At 40.3% G+C, this 18795-nt stretch overlaps 1 protein-coding gene across 4 annotated transcripts in view; it reads left to right on the top strand.

Annotated features, from left to right (window-relative positions):
* The window catches only part of SPIRE1 (spire type actin nucleation factor 1), a 182861-nt gene that overhangs the window by 37380 nt on the left and 126686 nt on the right, over positions 1–18795 (top strand). The window contains exon 1 of one of the 4 annotated variants that reach the window (XM_039526304.1): positions 14309–14438. The exons of the other annotated variants lie outside the window; for them this stretch is intronic. Coding sequence (XP_039382238.1) covers positions 14340–14438 — 99 coding nt within the window. The 5' untranslated portion in view covers positions 14309–14339. Of the gene's footprint in view, positions 1–14308; positions 14439–18795 lie in introns of those variants that run through there. 4 annotated transcript variants of the gene reach the window in all.

The following is an 18795-nucleotide window of genomic DNA, read 5'->3' on the forward strand; positions in this document are numbered from 1 at the left end:
CTCTGCAGCATCCCCCGATCACTCCCCTCAGCAGCAATCGGCTTTCCCCATCTCTTAGTTTAAAAACTGCTCTCCTTTTTTGTTTTTCTTTTTCCACAGCATCTTAGTTGGAGGGTTTCTCTTGGCCCCATCTCTCCCCATATAGGCTCCTCTCCCAGAAGTTTCCCCCCCAGTTCTCCCTCTTCGAACACATCTCCTCATCCACGCATTGAGCATCACGCCGCCTTGCCTGTCTACCTGCCTGCCTACCCTGCCCTGTGGGAGCCTGCTGATGGATGCTGCAGAGGAGGTGGTCCTGGATTCTCCCTCTCTAGCTTAATTTAGCTCCTTCCCACCTCTTCCTTCCTTCCTACCCCCCTCCTATACACACTGGTATGTGTACCCGACCTCCCACCCTCCCCGCTCTACCATAAGCTCATCTAGATGCTCTAGAGATCAGCAACCTTCGCACAGGCAGGCCACACCAGGCAGTCACCATCCGGTCATCTCGGTCATCACATCTGACATTTCTAATAATCATCTCTCCCATTATAACACCTGCCTTTTCCTAGAAACTGGAGTTCCTCCCAACCTCCCTCCGAGGGCAACCTCAGCAAAAGCCCAGAACCAGAACCAGGAGGGAGGGTCCCAACTATGGGAAGGTTCTGCTCCTGCTCTACTGCTCTCTCCCTTCTTCCTCTTCTTCCCTCCTCCTCACACACACAGGAGCTGTGCGGAGGAGGTGGGTACCCTACAGTGTCATCAACAAGCATCTCTGCCTCCCTCTCCCTCCCTCTCCCTCTCCTCCTCTCCCCCCTCCCTCCAAAGTCATACGGGTCTCTGAGGGTGGTCTCTGAGGTTGCACGCTCTGCACCACACACATCACACACACAGCAGGGCAGGCAATACATCATACAGTCAGTGCAATAAACCCCATACCCCCACCTGCTGCTGCTCTGCCTCTGCCTGCTGTGTCTAGTTAGTGAAAAGGTGGGGTAAAAAAGGAAGTTGTTTTGAATGTAGTTTGGTTTATAGGTTTTAGGGGCCACAGGGGGGGGGTAGGGGGCAGGGGGGCTCCACTCCCACTCCCCTTCTAAACTCCCTTGCGAAACTCCCTGTTAGCAGCCCCTGTTCGCAAAGAATTGATCCTTGAGGCATTTAGTTTGTGAAAAACATAAACAGGAAGACATTTTGATTTGTGCATTTTTGGAATCCAAAAGCGCACAGCACAGTTCTTTGCTTACAAAGATGCCAGGAAGAGCCAGTAAATTTACAGTCTTCATACTCTGTTAAATGTGGAAGTTAAATAAAAGGAGTGAATTTAGTCCCTGGGCCTTTACAGAATTGTCTCATTCTGAGAAAATGATAGTTATTTTGAATTGTGTTTATTTTTATATAGGGCTCTTCATGTATCATTTTGATTTATATGTTATGACTGAAATGGCACTTCGCTTTGTTCTGAGATGCATAGCATTAGTAGTTATGTGTCAATGGCAACAATTGCATGGCTGAGTTGACTTGGCTACAATTTGATTGCACAGTTAGGTTGCAAGGATAAACTACGTGTTTTGGTCCTAGGGTGTTGACAGCCTGTGTACAACTTGATGGTCCCTGGTATATCCCAAGCTTTCTCTGCTGTCTCATATTAAAACATACTTGGAACATCAGTAGAGATTAATGGCTGTCATGTTTGATTATTTTGTTTTATGTATTTAGGATTTGGTTTTGCTATGTACAAGTAAGTTTAATCTAAAAATTTTTTTGTATGACAAATAGCTGTAAGGTTTTTGGCGGGAACAGATGGCACTATTGGTGTCTCTGAAAAATCTGCTGAGTATATAGAGCAACAGAAGTAGGTACAGTGCCTCCTGTATATGAAGATCTATGGTAGTGACTAAGGGTACATCTATACTGCAATAAAAGAAATCCTCAGAGCCTGGGTGAATTGGCTCAGGCTAGGGTTGCTGGGGTAAAAATACAGTGTAGACATTTGTGCTGAGGTGGGAGCCTGCATTCTGAGACCCACTCCCCCTTGCAGGTTCTCAGAGCTTGGGCTCCCATCTGAGCCTGAACATCTACACTGCAATTTTATAGCCCCACAGCTCAAGCCCTGTGTGCCTCAGTCAGCTGAATTGGGTCTTTTATTGCTGTGTTGGCGTACTCTAAAAAAGCACGATTGTAAAATAGCCAACACAGAAAATAATCTGAGAACAGGGCAATTGGAGAATTAAGAATCTTGACGGTAAGGGACAAAAATTATGCTTTTTGAACAAAAGGAGTCAGGTCAGTTGCCTTGCATATTTGGATTTTGCTCCAGTTGTATTTTGGTGCTGGTAACAGACAATTGTGAATAAAAAATGCTTGGGGTTTGAAGCCAGTATTTTCACATTCGTACTGATATTTTAAATATATGAAGTGTAATACATGTAAGAATTAAAAAAAAAAAGGGTTGGATTTCAAAATGCAAGGTTAAGCCATAACTAGCAGTTCTGAAATTTCTGCTCTTCCATCCTCATGAAGATATGCCAAGTAGTATTTTAGGGTTACTTTTTCCAGAGTATGTCAGCATTTTGCTGTCATGAAATAGGTATTTTGCCCATATTTCTATTTGGTGTGGCCTACTTTTTTTTTTTTTTTTTTTTTTTAAATTTCAGAGTATTTGATACTACAGAATTCGAAACTGAGAATTAGGGACTCAAATTTTATTACTTTGCAGTTACAGCATTTCAGATCTTTTATTTATTTATTTTTCCTTTTTGAGTTTGACAAATAAGATACTGGATGCTTTTCTACAGAATGATGGCTCTTGTTTTACTTAATCCTGGACAAGAGTCTATTATTAATAGTTGAAACTGATTTACCTCCATGAGCAGACTTACAAGAAATGAGATAAAAGCTTCATGCAATGATTGATGATTAAAAAAGTAGTAGATTTTTTTTTTTAGATACCATATTTTCTTTGTTGCGTGAACAGAAGCTGAATGCTCTTTGAGGGAGAGAGCTTAGGGACAGGTCTTTGATGCCATTGTCTGAGTTTACCTAGGGCCGCATATATTTGTGAAGGAAGTAAGATGCACTAGAAACCCCTCCAGAACTCTGAATATGGTTAGTTCCATTAGAAACGCTTGCCTGACAGTCTCTATCCAATGATATGATGTTGACTTTTTGGCCCAAGGAAAAAACAAGGACATCCTCTTCCTCCTGTTCTTCTTCAGCATTTTCAGTACTTGTTTATATTTTTTGCTCCCACATCTGGCGATATCAAAATGCACAAAAGATTTACATGTAGGCAGACTAGAGCATGCAAATCTTAAGTAACTCGAAAAAGGTCATGGAGCAAAGAAAGGAAATGTAGTCTCAGGGCCTAGTCTTGTGCTCTAACCACTTGACCAAGCTCCCTTTTTCCACTTGTTCTCGTAAACTATCATTTTTCCCCCTCTGTGGAATGGTAAAAATAATCAGGTTCATTTTCTCTTGCCTAAGTGCAACTGAATGGTGCTTTTTCATCTCTGCAGCCATCTTAAGATGTTTGGTTGAACAATGAGGCTTTGGGTTTTCATTCACTTCTTCATTTGTCCTGTAAGAAAGCAAAGAACAAACAAACAAATCCTATTTTTTTTGCTTCCTCTCTCCCATTTTTTAAAAACTATGTTCTCTATACAATTCTCCATTATCTTCCTCCATTGTGCTGATGACAAGTAGGGCCGGGAACAGACAGCTAGCATAATTTAGCTAAAAGTCTTCTTCCTGAAGCCTGAGGATGTCCTTCTGATGCTTGTAGCCGCTCCTAGCCTCTAAGACTTTCAAGGGCACCAAAGGCTCTTCCAAAACAGTCTCTCTTTGAATTCAGTGATATAATGTGCAAGTGAAAGTATTGGACCTGCTCAATTTTTTCCATAGGTAGAACAGCAACTTAATGGGAAATCACAAACAAAAAACAACCCTCCGCACCTTCCACCCCTCATGGCAAGCACAGCAAACCTTACTACATAATGTTTGGGGAAGTAAGGCGCACTTGATGAGGTGGCTATTAAGTATCTGAATATGATAGTGCATCAATGTCATGTGGCTTTTGCTCCTTCCAGATATTCTTTTGGACTCGTATTAACGCCGTTCTCCCACTGCAGGATATGAGTAACTTCCTCTGACTAAACTGGGAGTGGCTGGTCTCTTGTGGGGGAGAAACTGATGTCCATTTTGATAGTTTTTATAACTCTATTGGGCTATGTTAGTAAATGTTTAAGCCTTTTAAGAGAGAAATTGCTTAATATACCGTTTTTCTTTAAGTGTACTTAGTTCATCTCTAGTTTCACTCATTTCTGACTGAGTGGGTTTTTGAGACTCACATATGCTGTCATGTGAATGGCTAACCTGCCCTTGTGTGTATTTGTACGCCAAGGAGCATGACGTGAAAATACTAAGTCAGCCTTATTTTAATGTATTTTTCTACTTACCAGGCTTTTGCTTTCAGTCAGAATTCAAAGTAAGCAGGAGCTGGGAGGGAGCTGAGTTGAGTGTTTGCACTTTCCACCACAGGAGCTCAGAACCAGCCATTTTCCTGAAGTTGAATAAATAAATGCCGATGTTGTCATTTTCACTTGAACCAAAAGGAAAATGGTGCAGAGATTGAAAAGATGAAACTAATAAGGACATTTAAATTTTAAAACAAAAGGGTAAGCATTAAAATGAGAGAATTATTCATGTGTCTGTATACTGTATCTGCAGTGCTCATACCTACTTTGCTTTATAACACCTGTGCTCTTCTCTTTAGTTCTGACCTACATTACAGCATTAGATAAATCCTCCCAGTGCACACAATTTTCCCTCACTTTGAGCCCTGCCTCCAGTTCATCTTAAAGAAAAAAAAAAGTTCCCAAATCTCCCCCTCCCATTCACAATTGCAGAACATCCCTGTGGAAGGTATGGCAGTTCTTACATGGGAACACGGCATGAAAGTGTGTATGTATTTTTAGCTGTCTGTGGTCTGTGGAATGGAATTTGGTAACTGCTGATTTAAATACGTTCTAGCCTCTCCAATGGGTGGGGGAAGTTTTTGGTATTGTCATAAAATTCACAAAAATTACCTGTGATGATATGCATCTAGTGTGAAAATTAGGTGGAATTTTAGTGTCAGATGTGCATTAACAGTAGGGTAGCAACCTGAAGTAGGTCATCAAGTTGGCTATTTCAGAAATACTCAGAATTGTCAACCCCAGGTGTGTATATATAGCTATATATATATTGAGTCAGACTTCAATAAATCTGGAGATTGGCTTAAAAATCATTAGATTTTAAAAATAATTCATTTAGAGTTCTTTTTATTTAGCCTCTGGGTTTAGAGCATTTGGGACACGCTCAAGTGACATTTCAAGTTTTCCTTCACAATCGTGGAGGCTAGAATTTTTTCTTTTAAATAAAAGATGAGCTGTTCACATAAACACTTCACTTCAGGACCTGATACGTTAAGAAAAACATCAAATATTGTAAAACTCTCCATAAATTTGAGAGTTGGCAACACTGAATACTTACTGTTCTTTGGTGAGGAAAGAGTTTGAATTTGCTTAGGGCTAGGGTTAGGGTTAGGGCCTGATGAGGCAAAGGGGTTACATTTCAATAATAACATGGATCCAAGAACATAAAGTCATTCAATGCTGAACTGTTATGGATTGTCATTATTGCCTTTGTGTGCAGCATTATGTCCACTGAGAAGAAAAATGTTTTTTTTTTAAAGATATCTTTATTCAGGGCTGATCCTACAAATAAAGCAAAGATTATTTTGAGATTCCTGTTACAACCTGGACACAGGTGCACTCTGTCACATTCCTCTCTTCTATTAACCAGCATTAATTATGTAGCACCTTAAGTAATTCACCTTCAGAAGGAAGTTAATGTTAAATAATTAACTAGAACAACTCTGCTGTTTACACTTAGGCCTGGTCTACACTAAGAATGGGGGTCGAACTAGGGTACGCAAATTCAGCTAACGGAATAGCGTGAATGAATTCTTGAACCCCTAGTTCAACTACGCGCCCACCAGCCGCCCGCGAAAACGGCTCCTCGTGCTCCACTCTTCGCACTCCAGCTGCCCGGGTGGAGAGGGGAGGAGCGGCGCTTCGAGAACGTGAGTTCGTATCGCGCCTCAGAGAGACGCGAGCAGTTCGAACTCCGGAAAGTCGAACTCACCGCGTCGACCCGCGCGGTAAGTGTAGACTAGCCCTTAGTAGATTAGTTATAGGTTTGGTTAAGGAGTAGAGAGATACTGTAGTTAAATGTGACACAGTCAGGTGTGTGTATGTCCTCCACATCCTCTTGCTCTCTAGACTTCAAGACACCCAATCTTTGGGTTCTCCTCTCTCACCTCTTCTTATCATGATTATATCATGTCTTTGAAGGGTTCTCCCTCCCACCCTCTGTCAAAATCCATTTTGATTCATTCATTGGCTCCATTTTTCATTGTTGTATAACTTTCTCACTGGATAATCATCTTTTCCTGTGGGGTCAGTTATTGCCAATGTCTATGCTGATGGCTCCCAATTATGTCTCCATAGTGAATATATTCCCCCTTTGTCCATTCCAGCGTCTCTACTAGTCTCTTTCCCCTTGGATTCTGTGCCATTACCTCTATTTCATTTTCCTCATCTTAGTAATCGGTATCTTTTTCTCTCTTGATATCTGGGCTCACAATACTGGTCTTATCTTTGACTCCCTTTGCATCCAGATGCTTCCCAAATGCTTATTGAGCATCTGCAGAAATTGACCCTTCCTGTGCATCCCCACTGCCAAGACGCTAGTCCCACACTTTTAGTTTTCTGTCCGCTTGCCACTTTCTTCCCATTTTTTCACATTATGTTCAAACTATTCTTTCAAAGTTCTCCCTATCTTTTCCCTGCCTTCATCTCTCCCTGGTGTTCCTATGTGCTCTTCTACTCTGTACTCTTGACCACGCACCCAAATTAGTGTTGCCTTTCATACTACCCATATACCTGGAAGAGACTCTCAATTAAAGTAAACAAAGTTCCCTCCCTTTTGGCCTTCAAAAACTTCTAAAACTCCATCTGTTCCTGAGAAACATTTAAATTATGACTATACACCACTTAGAATTCTGTGGTGTATTTGCTCTTAATTGTTCTGTGTTGTATAGACCAAAGCCATTAAGAAAATACATTTCAAGGACCAAACATTAGAAAAATGGGTTTAGATTTACATGGGTTTAGAAGTCTCTTAACTCCTTCACTGCAGCCATGGTGTTCATGTGTCAGTGGTTTATGTTTGAATGGACATTTTGTAGAATGGCAAATCAGATGCTTCTTGGTAGGTCTGCCCATGCTTAGGTATGTTTCGTGGACATATGTTGTTCTCACTTCAGAAACTAGAGCTCCCAGACCTTTCACGGACATTTCTTCTGCTGCTCTTTTCCCTTTCAGAAAGTTAACACAACAGGAAATTCTCTCATATATGTATGAACAACGTGAACCCACTTGTGGCTTCTTGTGAGGCCTCCTTTTATCCTGTAATTTTGAAAAAAAACAAACAAACCCAAAAGCCCTGTGTAGTTTACAAGTGTGTGTCATATGGTAATGGAGTCTGGAGTTGAATTGGAAATTAACCCATAAAGAGTGCTTCCCGGCACTCAATATTTTTAATTGAAAAGCTGATGGTAGCATGGTTTCTAATAACATTTATTTGAAGGATTTGATTATCACACCATTAAAGTAGTTGTAGAACGTGAAACTTAGTATCCCACCATTCCATTATTTTTTTGTAATTCAACTCAAATTGTCTAAAAACTTTTTCAATGTGCTTTTATTTAAAATATAGAAATGTATATTTCATGTAAAATGTTTTTCACATAATTCTGGAATTCACTTTTGTCATGCTTCTGTAATACTTAAGATGCAGACAAGTGTACAAATTGGCAGAAAATGACATTATATAAGTAAAACTGGTACCGCCTTTTAAAAATTCACAATGCAGTGTTTTGTGGAAATACTTATAATATTTAAAGCTTTGTAGCTAGGGAAAATATATTAGAATACAATTTTTTTTCACTGCTTCAGGATCATTATTGGGTGCTCTTCCTTGAAGACTGAACAGATTTTAGGTGGATGCAGTTATAGGAGAAAAAGGGAGAAATTGCTCAACTCCTCTAAGAAAAAATTTGGGATTAATTTTGGGTGTGCTGATTTAAAAAATTGTAATATATTTTTATAAATTAAAGGAGTAGTTAATTGCCTTACTGAAGTAAAACTATTGGTTGAAAGTGAATGAAAGCCTGTCTTATTTTAATCAAATAAAGTTTTTTATTTACATGGGCAGCACCTAGAGGCACTACTTGATTTTGGTGTTCTATTTTGCTCAAAGCTGAACATAATACAGTAAGAAAGAGTCTCTTATCCCAAAGAATTTACAATTGAAGACCCCATTCTTACAATTACTTATGCCTGTGCTTGATTTTATGCACTATGAACAGTCCCAATGACTTGAATGGATTGGAGCCTAACAGGCAGGACAGACAAAAGGTGGGAGAAAGGAAGTATTATTATCCCCACTTTCCAGATGGGGATCTGAAGCACAGAGTGATTAAGTGACTTCCCAATGTGATGTAAGATGTATGTGGCAGAGCCAGGAGTTTCATCTAGTTTTTTTTAGTCCCAGTCCAGTGTCTTAATTACAAAACCAACCCTGCTTATTTGAATTCTAAACACAATCTTAAAAGAAATCCATCACTTTGTTGCTAAGAAAACATGATCTCTTTCAATGTGATTGTACCAAAATACAATGAATGTGGTGCCTGCCTAGACTATCCTTTCTGCTGCGCAGCTGCTCAAATGCATTTTCATTATAAAGGAGAAATAAGTTTGTCAGTTAACAAGTAAATGGCCTCTTCCCTGTGGCTGTGCACTTTCATGTGAACATCAGAGATGTCACAATGCTAGTGCACAGACAAAAGTATTTTTTATTATTATTTGTGTACTGACATTATGCATAGCATTGCTCCTACGCATGAGACACCTCTACCCCAAAGTCCCCAAATTGTTGTTCTGACACAAACCAGCTGCTGACGGGTGCAAGACTGAAATGTTAGAAATGGCTAGGAAAGATCATAAATGAAAGGCTTCACAGAAGAAAGGGTGCATTAAGGAGGGATTTTAAGAAAGAGTGAGGTCATTTGGGGTATGAGAAGAGGGAGAGACAGTTCCAAGCATAAGGGACAGAAGGCATGAAGTCTAGAGTGGACTAAGGAAACAAAGGCGGCTTTTTTATTGCTTCAGGACTGGAAAGGCAGTGAAATAAAATGTTTGTGAAATGGAGTGTGATTAAAATAATAGAAAATGTATTGCATTTAACCCTGAAAAGTGGTGATACAACTATACAGAGAATGAAAAATAAAAAAAGGGGCCAAGGGTATTTGTTAATGAAATACTGGCCCTAGAAATAGAAATAAATTATACTAAAATGTTGAGACTAAAGCAGATAAAGAGGAATATGTTAGAATTAAAATCATCATCCATTTGTTTTCAGCAAACATAACATGAACTGGGTAGATTTATTTAAAGTAGCATTTACCATACTATAAATTTACAACTCCGCACAGCATTTCTTCAAAATAAGAGGCATTTCTGTACTTCACTCATACTTCAAAGTGTCATATTGAAGTATAAAATGTCCTGTGAGATTTTTATACTGCTTCTTCTCAGTGGTAAATCCCTTGTGTGTTCTTTGTTTTAAAAGAAGAGACAGCTTACATATTTGTGTAGCTCCTCATTCTTCAAATAAGTCTTTTTTTTTTACCAAACACGGTGCAGAAAAGGGAAATGAAACAGGCAACATTTTGGCCTACCTTTCCTATCTTATTCCTGAAACATGAATCCTTTCCTATCTTATTCCTGAAACATGAATGATATAGGTTAGTAAAAGATTTCTTTTGCATTTGTATTTTAGTGTATACTGTGATATACAACTGAATTGATTGTTTACATTTGGATGGTTGATATTTTGTTTTAATCTTATTTTCTTTTTGACAAATATAATTACATTTTTATAAAATTACTGTGATGGCAAGTTTTAAAAAAAAGTTTTCCAGATACAATGTAAGAGGAAAAAGTGTTTGTTAGACATTTTATCATTTCCCATTTATAAATTGTAGTAACAAAGAACATCAAACTTTGTAGTGGCAGGTTTCCTTTGTAGTGCTGACACAGTGAAGCTTAGGAGAAATTGTTGGCTTAACAACACACAGTCCTTAGTTACAAGATTTGAATGGAAATTGAAAATAAAGTAGTTTATATTCTTATAGTAAATCCTCTACACACATAGGATTGCCAAATTCCTATTTGAATAATTACATTTGCCCTAGTACCTAAATTTCTACGGCAGCTTTGGTAGGATATGATATTCTTCATTTTCTGCCTTTAAATGTATGTATTTTTTCTGTGTGCTGGTAAATGGATTCATGTGTTCCACCCCAGAGGCAGTTGCATTTCAGTGGTGAATGAGTTAATTTTTAAATGTATAATTTGAAAAGCTTACTGGGATTTTCTGAGATGAAAGGCTTTATATAAAAATATCTGTCATATAGTGAAGCAGTAGCAGGTAGGGAAGCAAGAGCAGCAAATACTCCTGTGCCTCCTTTAACAAACAAAAAATATTGAAATTTGTAAAAACTTTACAACAGTAATCTGTGAACGCTATATAGGAAGGAAATGATTAAAAATTTTGTGCCTTTCCAGGAAAGGATGGTGTGTGAGCATGTGCAAATATATTTATACTGGGGGGGAAAATGCTTCCCTTGAAATGAAATGATTATTTCAAAAGATATGGGGCCTTGTGACTGATCACAAGTTTTATAAGAAACTACGAACCATTGAAGCTAGTGTTACGTAAAATAAAATCACATTTTATTACGTTCATTAAATAGGTCTCGTGGCTTTTATTCAATCACAAATTGTATTAAGCCTGTTTCAAAATTAACTGAAAGTTCTTAAATAAAACCTATGCCTACTTGACACCACTAGCAATTGTCTAATCTATTCCATTTCCTGGTTTATATTATATTATTCTTATTTATTTGTGGTAGAGTTTGTAATGTGCTGGGTGCTTTCCAAACATATGAGATTGGACAGTCCTTACATAAACTAAGAACTCTGTACATCATATATAACTTTTGTTGCATAATTTTTTTTCATATGCAATACGTTTTCAGATTAGATTTTTTTCCCGTTTGCTAAGTACATTGTAATAAGGTGTGCTTTGAAGTGGTTTGTTCAAATAGGGTTTACTTAACTAATGAAAAATACAAAATATTTTCAGACGTACAGGTGATCTGTAACAAGCAGCTGATTGTTATATGAAACTCATGCTATATACACATTGAAGTGGGACTCTAGATAACTAATTCAGAGCTATAAAATGAGACCCTAAAATAGTCAAATATAAATAACTGTGTATTAGTAATGTTTCTCTATTGTAGTTTTGGTTATTTTTCTTAAAATGTCAGATCTAAACAGTTTTTTTTATATTTAAAAAAAAAATTCTATTGGAAGGGACACAAATCTGTCTAGTTAGATCTCTCCTCTGTATCAGCACTGATCATGGAATCAATGCTTATCTGCCATGAGTTCAAAATAGACATGTTGTTAAGCTATATATCTGCTATTTGTCTTCTCTGTCCTTCCAAATGCTTGATGAAAAGCTATCGGTAGATGTTACAAAGTTCTAGAGAGAGAGCCTATGCACGGGAGACTTGAAATCATGAATGACTTTGGAACTCCCTCAGTGCCCTAGCATATGGAGGTGAGTTGTCCCAGGGATAATGCATTAGGGTTTCGAGCAGGGGACAAAGGGATTGCATTGAACTTAAGCACCTTTACCAGCTGACTCAATAAGTGTCCTTATTTACAATGTGGGATGATAAGATGGCTAGAAAGAAAGAAAGAATCTTGATACTTACTATTTGAGCCATGGTGCAGTTTATGTATCAATGAGAGCAGCAGAAAAGTCATGGCACAAAATGAAGAAATAGGCACTGCTCACATATACATTGGAGAAGTTCCGTGCCAGTAAAAGTAATTTTATTAGTAGAAACTCGTAATAGTGAATTGGAAGATAACATTATATGCCAGCCACTAACTTTTATGGTGCTTATTTGTTTTCAAGAGTTACTGTAGCACCTACTGATGTCTGGCTTTCAGAGAAAGACTTGCTTGTTTGGTACTGTTGGTGAATTTGTGAATGGTATTGGCTATATCATGTTAGACTTAAACTCATGGATTTGTAACCAAACCACTGACCTGCAGTCGCGGGGCGGCGGGGGGCTCCCCTGGGCTGCCCAGCAGCGGCGCGCGCGCGCCCGCGCCCCCGGTCCGTCCGCCTCCCCTCCCCCCGGCATGCCGGGCGGCAGGTCACCCGCCCGGGACGACGGACCGCGTCGTGCGCGCGCGCGCCGGCGTCCGCCCCCCTCCCGGACCTGACGGTGGGCGGGCCGCGAGGAGCTCCGACGAGAAAAATGCGCCCCAGCCAAAAAGCCGCGCAAGCGCCTGCTTGGCGCGCTGGTGTCTAGAGCCGCCCCTGCCTGCAGTAATTGTTATAAGTAAAATATCAAAGCAAGAAATTCATCAGCATTTTCTTTCCCAAAAGTAAAGTTACTCTCTATGCTCAGGTACTACAGAGCATAAAAATCTTAGCCATATATATACATAAATATAGCTCTCTGACAAAGCAGTTTTCAAAGTTGAGATAAATTACTGTATATTGCACTGTGTAATCTCATTCTGGACATCTGCATTGCTGTTTAACTAACTAAGGCTGTTAGAAGAGCGGGCTGCAATTTTGTTGCGGAAATCACAACTTTTAATATACCCCATAACTTTTTATAGTTGCCGCAAATTTGAGTGAGTAGTGTTGTGACCTGGTGCACATGGTCATAACACCACTCAAATTTGTCTCACCTGCCCCTCTGTCATTGCTTGCCTTTGAGAACTAAGCAGGACACATGGCATTTCTTCTGTGTTGCTGCCCTGCTTTGGAAGGTAGGCTGTGTGCCTTGAACCACAACTTTAACAAACCATTGCCACAACTCTTTAACCAAAACATGACATCTTTCTTACAGCCTTATCTTTAATTTGATCACAAAGCCTTGTGTTCTCCAGGAAAAAGGGTGTGTCCCTAAATCATGATAACTAAAATGAGGTAAAATCTGAGTGAAGACAAAGAAGTTGTAGTTTTAACACAAGTTAGAAGGTTGAGGTAAAGACTAGGGAGCCTAGGGTTTACCTCAACCCACTAATTCATGTTAAAAATATAGACGGCTTTGTTTTCACTAGGATTTTACCATGTGTTAATTACTACATGTTAGCGAACACCTTTTTTCCTAGTGAAGATGAACTCAAGCAGGAAAGAATTTTGGTACTCTTTGGTTGAGACACTCCTCCCTCAGCTTTGTCTTTTCTGACTCATAAGAAAACATATCACAATTTCTTTTCTACTAAGGGAGTATTTTCCCCAAAATGTTTTTGGTGATTTTCAGGCAAAATAACATTTAAAAAAGGAAAGGGGAGTCAAGGTTTAACACTTTGTGTAGTTCTCCAATGATGAACTCAAAATAATTATTTTGAGTACCTCAGAACCAATTTCTACTCAGCCAGCTGGGTTCTTACAGAAGGAGAATGATTGATTGTATGTGCTTCCCCTTCATCAGTCTCCTTAAAGAAAGAGCTGTCCTACTGACTCTTAAGAAATAATTTTTTATAGGGATGACTTCTTATTTGTATCTAGGTCCACAATCCATGATGTTGGAGTCTGCTTGATGCAACCTTGGAGGCTGACCAGACCCAGTCAATCAGTGGCAGGGGACATGTGGCTCCACTACTGAGAAACTGCTGGTTTATTGTCTCGCTCTTCAGCTGTAGGCAGGGGAGGTATACCATCTCCTATGCACTCTAGAGCAAAATGGGGAGGGGAGGGGAGGAAAGGCTTAAAATCTCCAGGCTGTTGTTCGTCTTTCATATGGCAAGAGAGGTGAGTATCAAAATTCAAATCACCAGGTCCAGATTACTGAGCCAGTGAGTAAATTTGCAAGTGGCTTGGTGGAAGTCTGAGCTGGCACCAGCAAATGATTGATGCAGACGCTCTTTTATAATGAGGTCCCTAGTTTGTGATTGGTGTCCGCAGTTACATTGGGCCTCATCTTTCAAATGTGTAAGAGATGACAGCATCTGCCATGTAATGTTCTGAGATGGTTCAGCGTGTCATTGTTTCCAGGGTAGCTTGAAGTCTGGAAGTTCTTTTGTTGGGTCAGCATCAGGCATTTGTTGGGACAGTAGCATCATTCCAGAATTCTTTCCAGTGTGCCTCAGGATTGAATGAAAATGCTTTGCTTTAATAATTTTAGCCCGATCCTAAAAAAGGCTTGTGAGATTTCAGGCATGTCTTCAGAAGACTCTGGAGGTACTCATGAATTGGTAAGTTCAAGTTGTCTATGGTTTGAGTAGTGTATGTGTCTCCCTCCAGATTTTGAGTGGGGGTATATGTGCTGGAGTGGGCCACTGAATATGTGTAGATTTTAATGTTCCACTTAAGATTCTCTTTGCGGCATTAAGATGCACCTCCAGAGATTTGGTATGTGAACTGTCTGCCCAGACTGGAGTGCAATTTTCAGCAATTGAGTATACCAGTGCTGGAGTCACTGTTTGAATTGTGTGTGCATCAGCAACCCATGTTGTGCCTGCAGGTTTTTGGATGAGGCTAGTCCTTGCTTTTACCTTTTCGCATGTCTTTCACAAGTTACACTGCGCTCGTGGGGTCTGCCATTAACAGTAGAGAGGATTCCCTTTCTCTTCATAGCCACTTGGACTCTCTGTGTCCCCCTGCCCACACACATGGAGTGTGGCGTGGCAGAGAAGGCTAAGAAGAGATGGAAAGCCGGACACTGTGACTTCTGCATCTCCAGGCTGTTTGTTTGACTGGATGGAGAGCTGTGCCTGCTGTGTGGAGACCTACAATCCCCTCAAGTGCTCTGGCCAGGACTGAGTTTCCTGCAGCTTCCTTACCCAAGCTGGAGAGCTTCCAGGAAGCAGTGGCAGTACTTCAGCCACAAAATCCTCCAGGCCTGCCACAGACAGCGGCCCCAGAAGTGGCACAGCTGGTGCCTCCCTCCTCGCTTTCCCCTCACGTGGAGGGAGAATAGGTTGTGGCAGTTGTCCCTGGTCACACTAATCCAGGAGCATGCAAGCTGCTGAGTCTGGTGCCTGCCCCAGTGGGCGGGCCTGGGGAGTGATACAGCCATGCCAGAGGAGCTGTCCATGCGGGATGGTGGCTGCTGCAGGTTGCGGCCCGACATGTGGCTGCTTTCGCTACAGTTGTTCCTGGTAGAGCCCTGCAGCTCCTTGGATATCTGCTTTATATCCGCATCTGTGGATATAAAGTGGGTATCCATGCAGGGCTCTAATTATACTTCTGCCCAGCTCCATCACACCCCAAAGAAAATTGACATACTTTGGATGTCTGCAGAACTCTTAAAGTATGTGTTCACTACCCAGCTCCATTCAGAAGCTTTTGTGTGTGCATTGTCAAAGAGAAAGGCGGCTTCAAAATCTTACTATTTCCAGGTGGCTTAAATACGGTATCTCAGAAGTATACAAGTCAAAGGTTGTAACGTCATCTTCCAAAATCAAAGCTCACTCCCTGAGAGCTGTGTCAATTTCAGGGGCAGAATGGTCACGTGCCTCATATGAGAAAATCAGGAAGACAGTCTCCTGGTCATCTGTTCATAATGTCTCTATATTCTACAAGCTGGACAGCCAATCATCACCTGATGCCGCCTTTGACTGAAAAGTGCTCCAGGCTGTAGTATCCCTGTAACTATTAGGAAAGGGTTACCTTTCCCAGCATCTGTCCATAAGTGTATATAGACAGTTCCCTCCTCTTCTCTCCCCACTCCAGTGGACACTGCTGTGAAAATCCCACTGGTTTGGTTCTTTGGACTTCACTTACACTTTGCTATTCGTATTTATCTGTGCCTTACTTGAAAATTTCCTTTCTTGAAGTAATGAGGTGCCCAGTTTCAATCCACTCTGAATGGGCTGTTACTTGGGCAGTGTTTGGTATTCATTAAATGGAACTGTCCTCCTGTAGAGAATGGAATTCAGTGCTAATGCTTAATTGTCCTTATTGATATAGAGTGTCTAGAGGTTTCCTAGGCCATGAGAGAGTATAAACTAGTGGTTTCTCAGAGGTGGAACCCCACCTCCCCTACCACAGATTGAAAGGTCTGGTCAGCTTCCAAGGCTGCATAGAACAGAGACCTCAATGTCATTGATCTGTGAATCCCATTAATCCCTGAAAGGAAATTTTCAGGTAAAGCCTGGATGCATTTCCTGATATAGTTACCTTGTAAGTGGTATGGGGGAGGGGTTTGCACACATTGGTTGGGGTGCTATGTAAATAATAATGATAAACTGAATCCAAATTTGGCTCTGATTCTCAATGTGCATTAAGATTTCGTTAAAGCCAAAATGATCAGCCAGTTGGGCTCACAGAGTGCTAATAATTATACCCAACTCCATCTCGCCGATATAAGTACCTCTTATTCAAATCATAATCTTTTTAAAGGGAAAGAGGGAAACATTTGTCTCTAGTGTTCTCTGCAGTTTTAAACAAGACCCCAGATAATAAAAGAAAAAAAGAGTTAAGAGGAAAAAAGAGTTCATGACTGTATTTATCACAATAATAGATGCAGGGTACAGTTTCTAATATTTGTCCAACAGTTACTTTTATAGTTTCAGTACCTGGAGAAGGGTTTATTGTTCTGATAGTCAGTTGTCTGCAAGATAGATTTACTCTCCTGTTCCCAAACCCAAAATAAAAAATCTTCTGGTTACAGCATTAGAACTCTCAAAGTAAACAAGTCAAAACTGCTCCTCTTTCTAGAGCTTTGAATCACGCTTTCTGGCAAGGAGATAGAGTAGATGGAGTACTTGCTGCTGCTGTTTGTTATTAATACTGTATAATTATTAAGGCAAATCATAATGGCTTCCCTGAATGATTTGAGAAAATCCTCAAGGTACAAGAATTCAAAAGAAGCGGGAAGCACTTGATTTCTGTTTAAACAAGCTTTTTTGGATGATACATCAGTTGATTTTTTTTTTTTTTTTGCTATTGCAAAGGATCCTCAGTACTAGTAAGAAGAAGAATTTATTCTGGTGATTTCAGTATAAACTTGGTCTAAGCATTCCCCCACTCAGATGGTTGTTAGAGGGGATAAAAGCACCTGTATCTAAACTTAATGGATAGAACAGGGATTGGCAACCTTTGGCACGCGGCTCGCCAGGGTAAGCACCCTGGCGGGCTGGGCCGGTTTGTTTACCTGCCACATCTGCAGGTTCGGCCGATCGTGGCTTCCACTGGCTGTGGTTTGCCGTCCCAGGCCAATGAGGGCGGTGGGAAGCTGTGTGGGCCAAGGGATGTACTGGCCGCTGCTTCCTGCCATCCCCATTGGCCTGGGACGGCACACTGCAGCCAGTGGGAGCTGCAATCGGCCGAGCCTGTGGACGCGGCAGGTAAACAAAGCGGCCCGGCCCGCCAGGGAGCCGTGTGCCAAAGGTTGCCGATCCCTGGGCTACAATAATCCAAATATACTTTACAAAAGGAGGAACTAAATCAGTAGTAGACAGAAACAGTCTTGAAATAGAAATCCTTTATAAAAGTGTAAATGGTAGGAGTAACTTTTTAACAATACACACACAAAGCAAGGCATACTGTGTATGAGTGACTGACTAACAAGCTTAACTCTTCATTAGCAGTAGTATTATTTTCAAACTGTTTGGAAAAATTCTATAAACCTATAGTATCATGTGATCCTCTCCTTCTAGGAGAGCAAGAGAACACTGTGTGCCCACACTTCAGAAAGAGTAATGAACATAAATGTTACAGATATAATATTAGAGTTTAGTTAGAACAGTAGAGACATTATAGTTCCCAAGTCTTATGACATTCTACATACTCATTGTAGGTGGCTTTGGTGCCTCTGTCTATTTAATTGCCTCATTCACTTACTGGTTATATCTTAGGAATGTAGTTGTTTCTTTCCCATATATAAAAGCAATATTGCATGGTACAAAAGAGAGTAAAAGCAGTCTTTTCTTTTGCTGCGCACCAGATAATCTTCGGCCTGGTCTACACCTAAAATTTAGGTCAATCTAGCCACATTGCTCAGAGGTGTGAAAATTATTCACACCTCTGAACGAAGTAGTCAAGCCAACTTATGTTTCGGTTGACTTAGCTACTGCCTTTCGAGAGGGTGGATCGACTACAATTACAGAAAAAACCCTTCTGTCACTGTACCAAATGTCTACACTACAGCTGTGTAGCTGCAGGGCTACAGCTGTGCTGCTGTAATGCTTGTAGTGTACACATACTGTTTGTTGTTTTATTTCATGTCTTTGAATTAGACTGACACTGCAAGTCTGTACCCTGCATTGTGAATACGGTTTTTTTAAGTATTGTACAAGGCTCCAGTTTCTTTTTGGCTTTTGCCTTTTAGCTGCTGTATAGGGTTGTTTTCTCTATTCTTTGTCTGAGGAGATGGTAATCACAATAAGTAATTAGTGTAGAAACCCAGGGAAGGTTTGATGTAAAGAATCTCATAAATGATTAGCGTTCTTTAAAGAAAGATATGTTCTGTCTTTTAAGTTTCGTCTTTGTCATTTGTTTTTAGTTTATGCAACAACAGAGATAGCTAAAGCTGGAAAGCCTGTGACTTACCTGGGTGTCCTCCTGTCTGTGGGAGGGTTTGGTAGGAAGCTTGGGGTTTATAAATAA

The sequence above is a fragment of the Mauremys reevesii genome, linkage group 2 (genome assembly GCF_016161935.1).
Source record: "Mauremys reevesii isolate NIE-2019 linkage group 2, ASM1616193v1, whole genome shotgun sequence".
NCBI classification, from domain to species: Eukaryota; Metazoa; Chordata; order Testudines; family Geoemydidae; genus Mauremys; species Mauremys reevesii.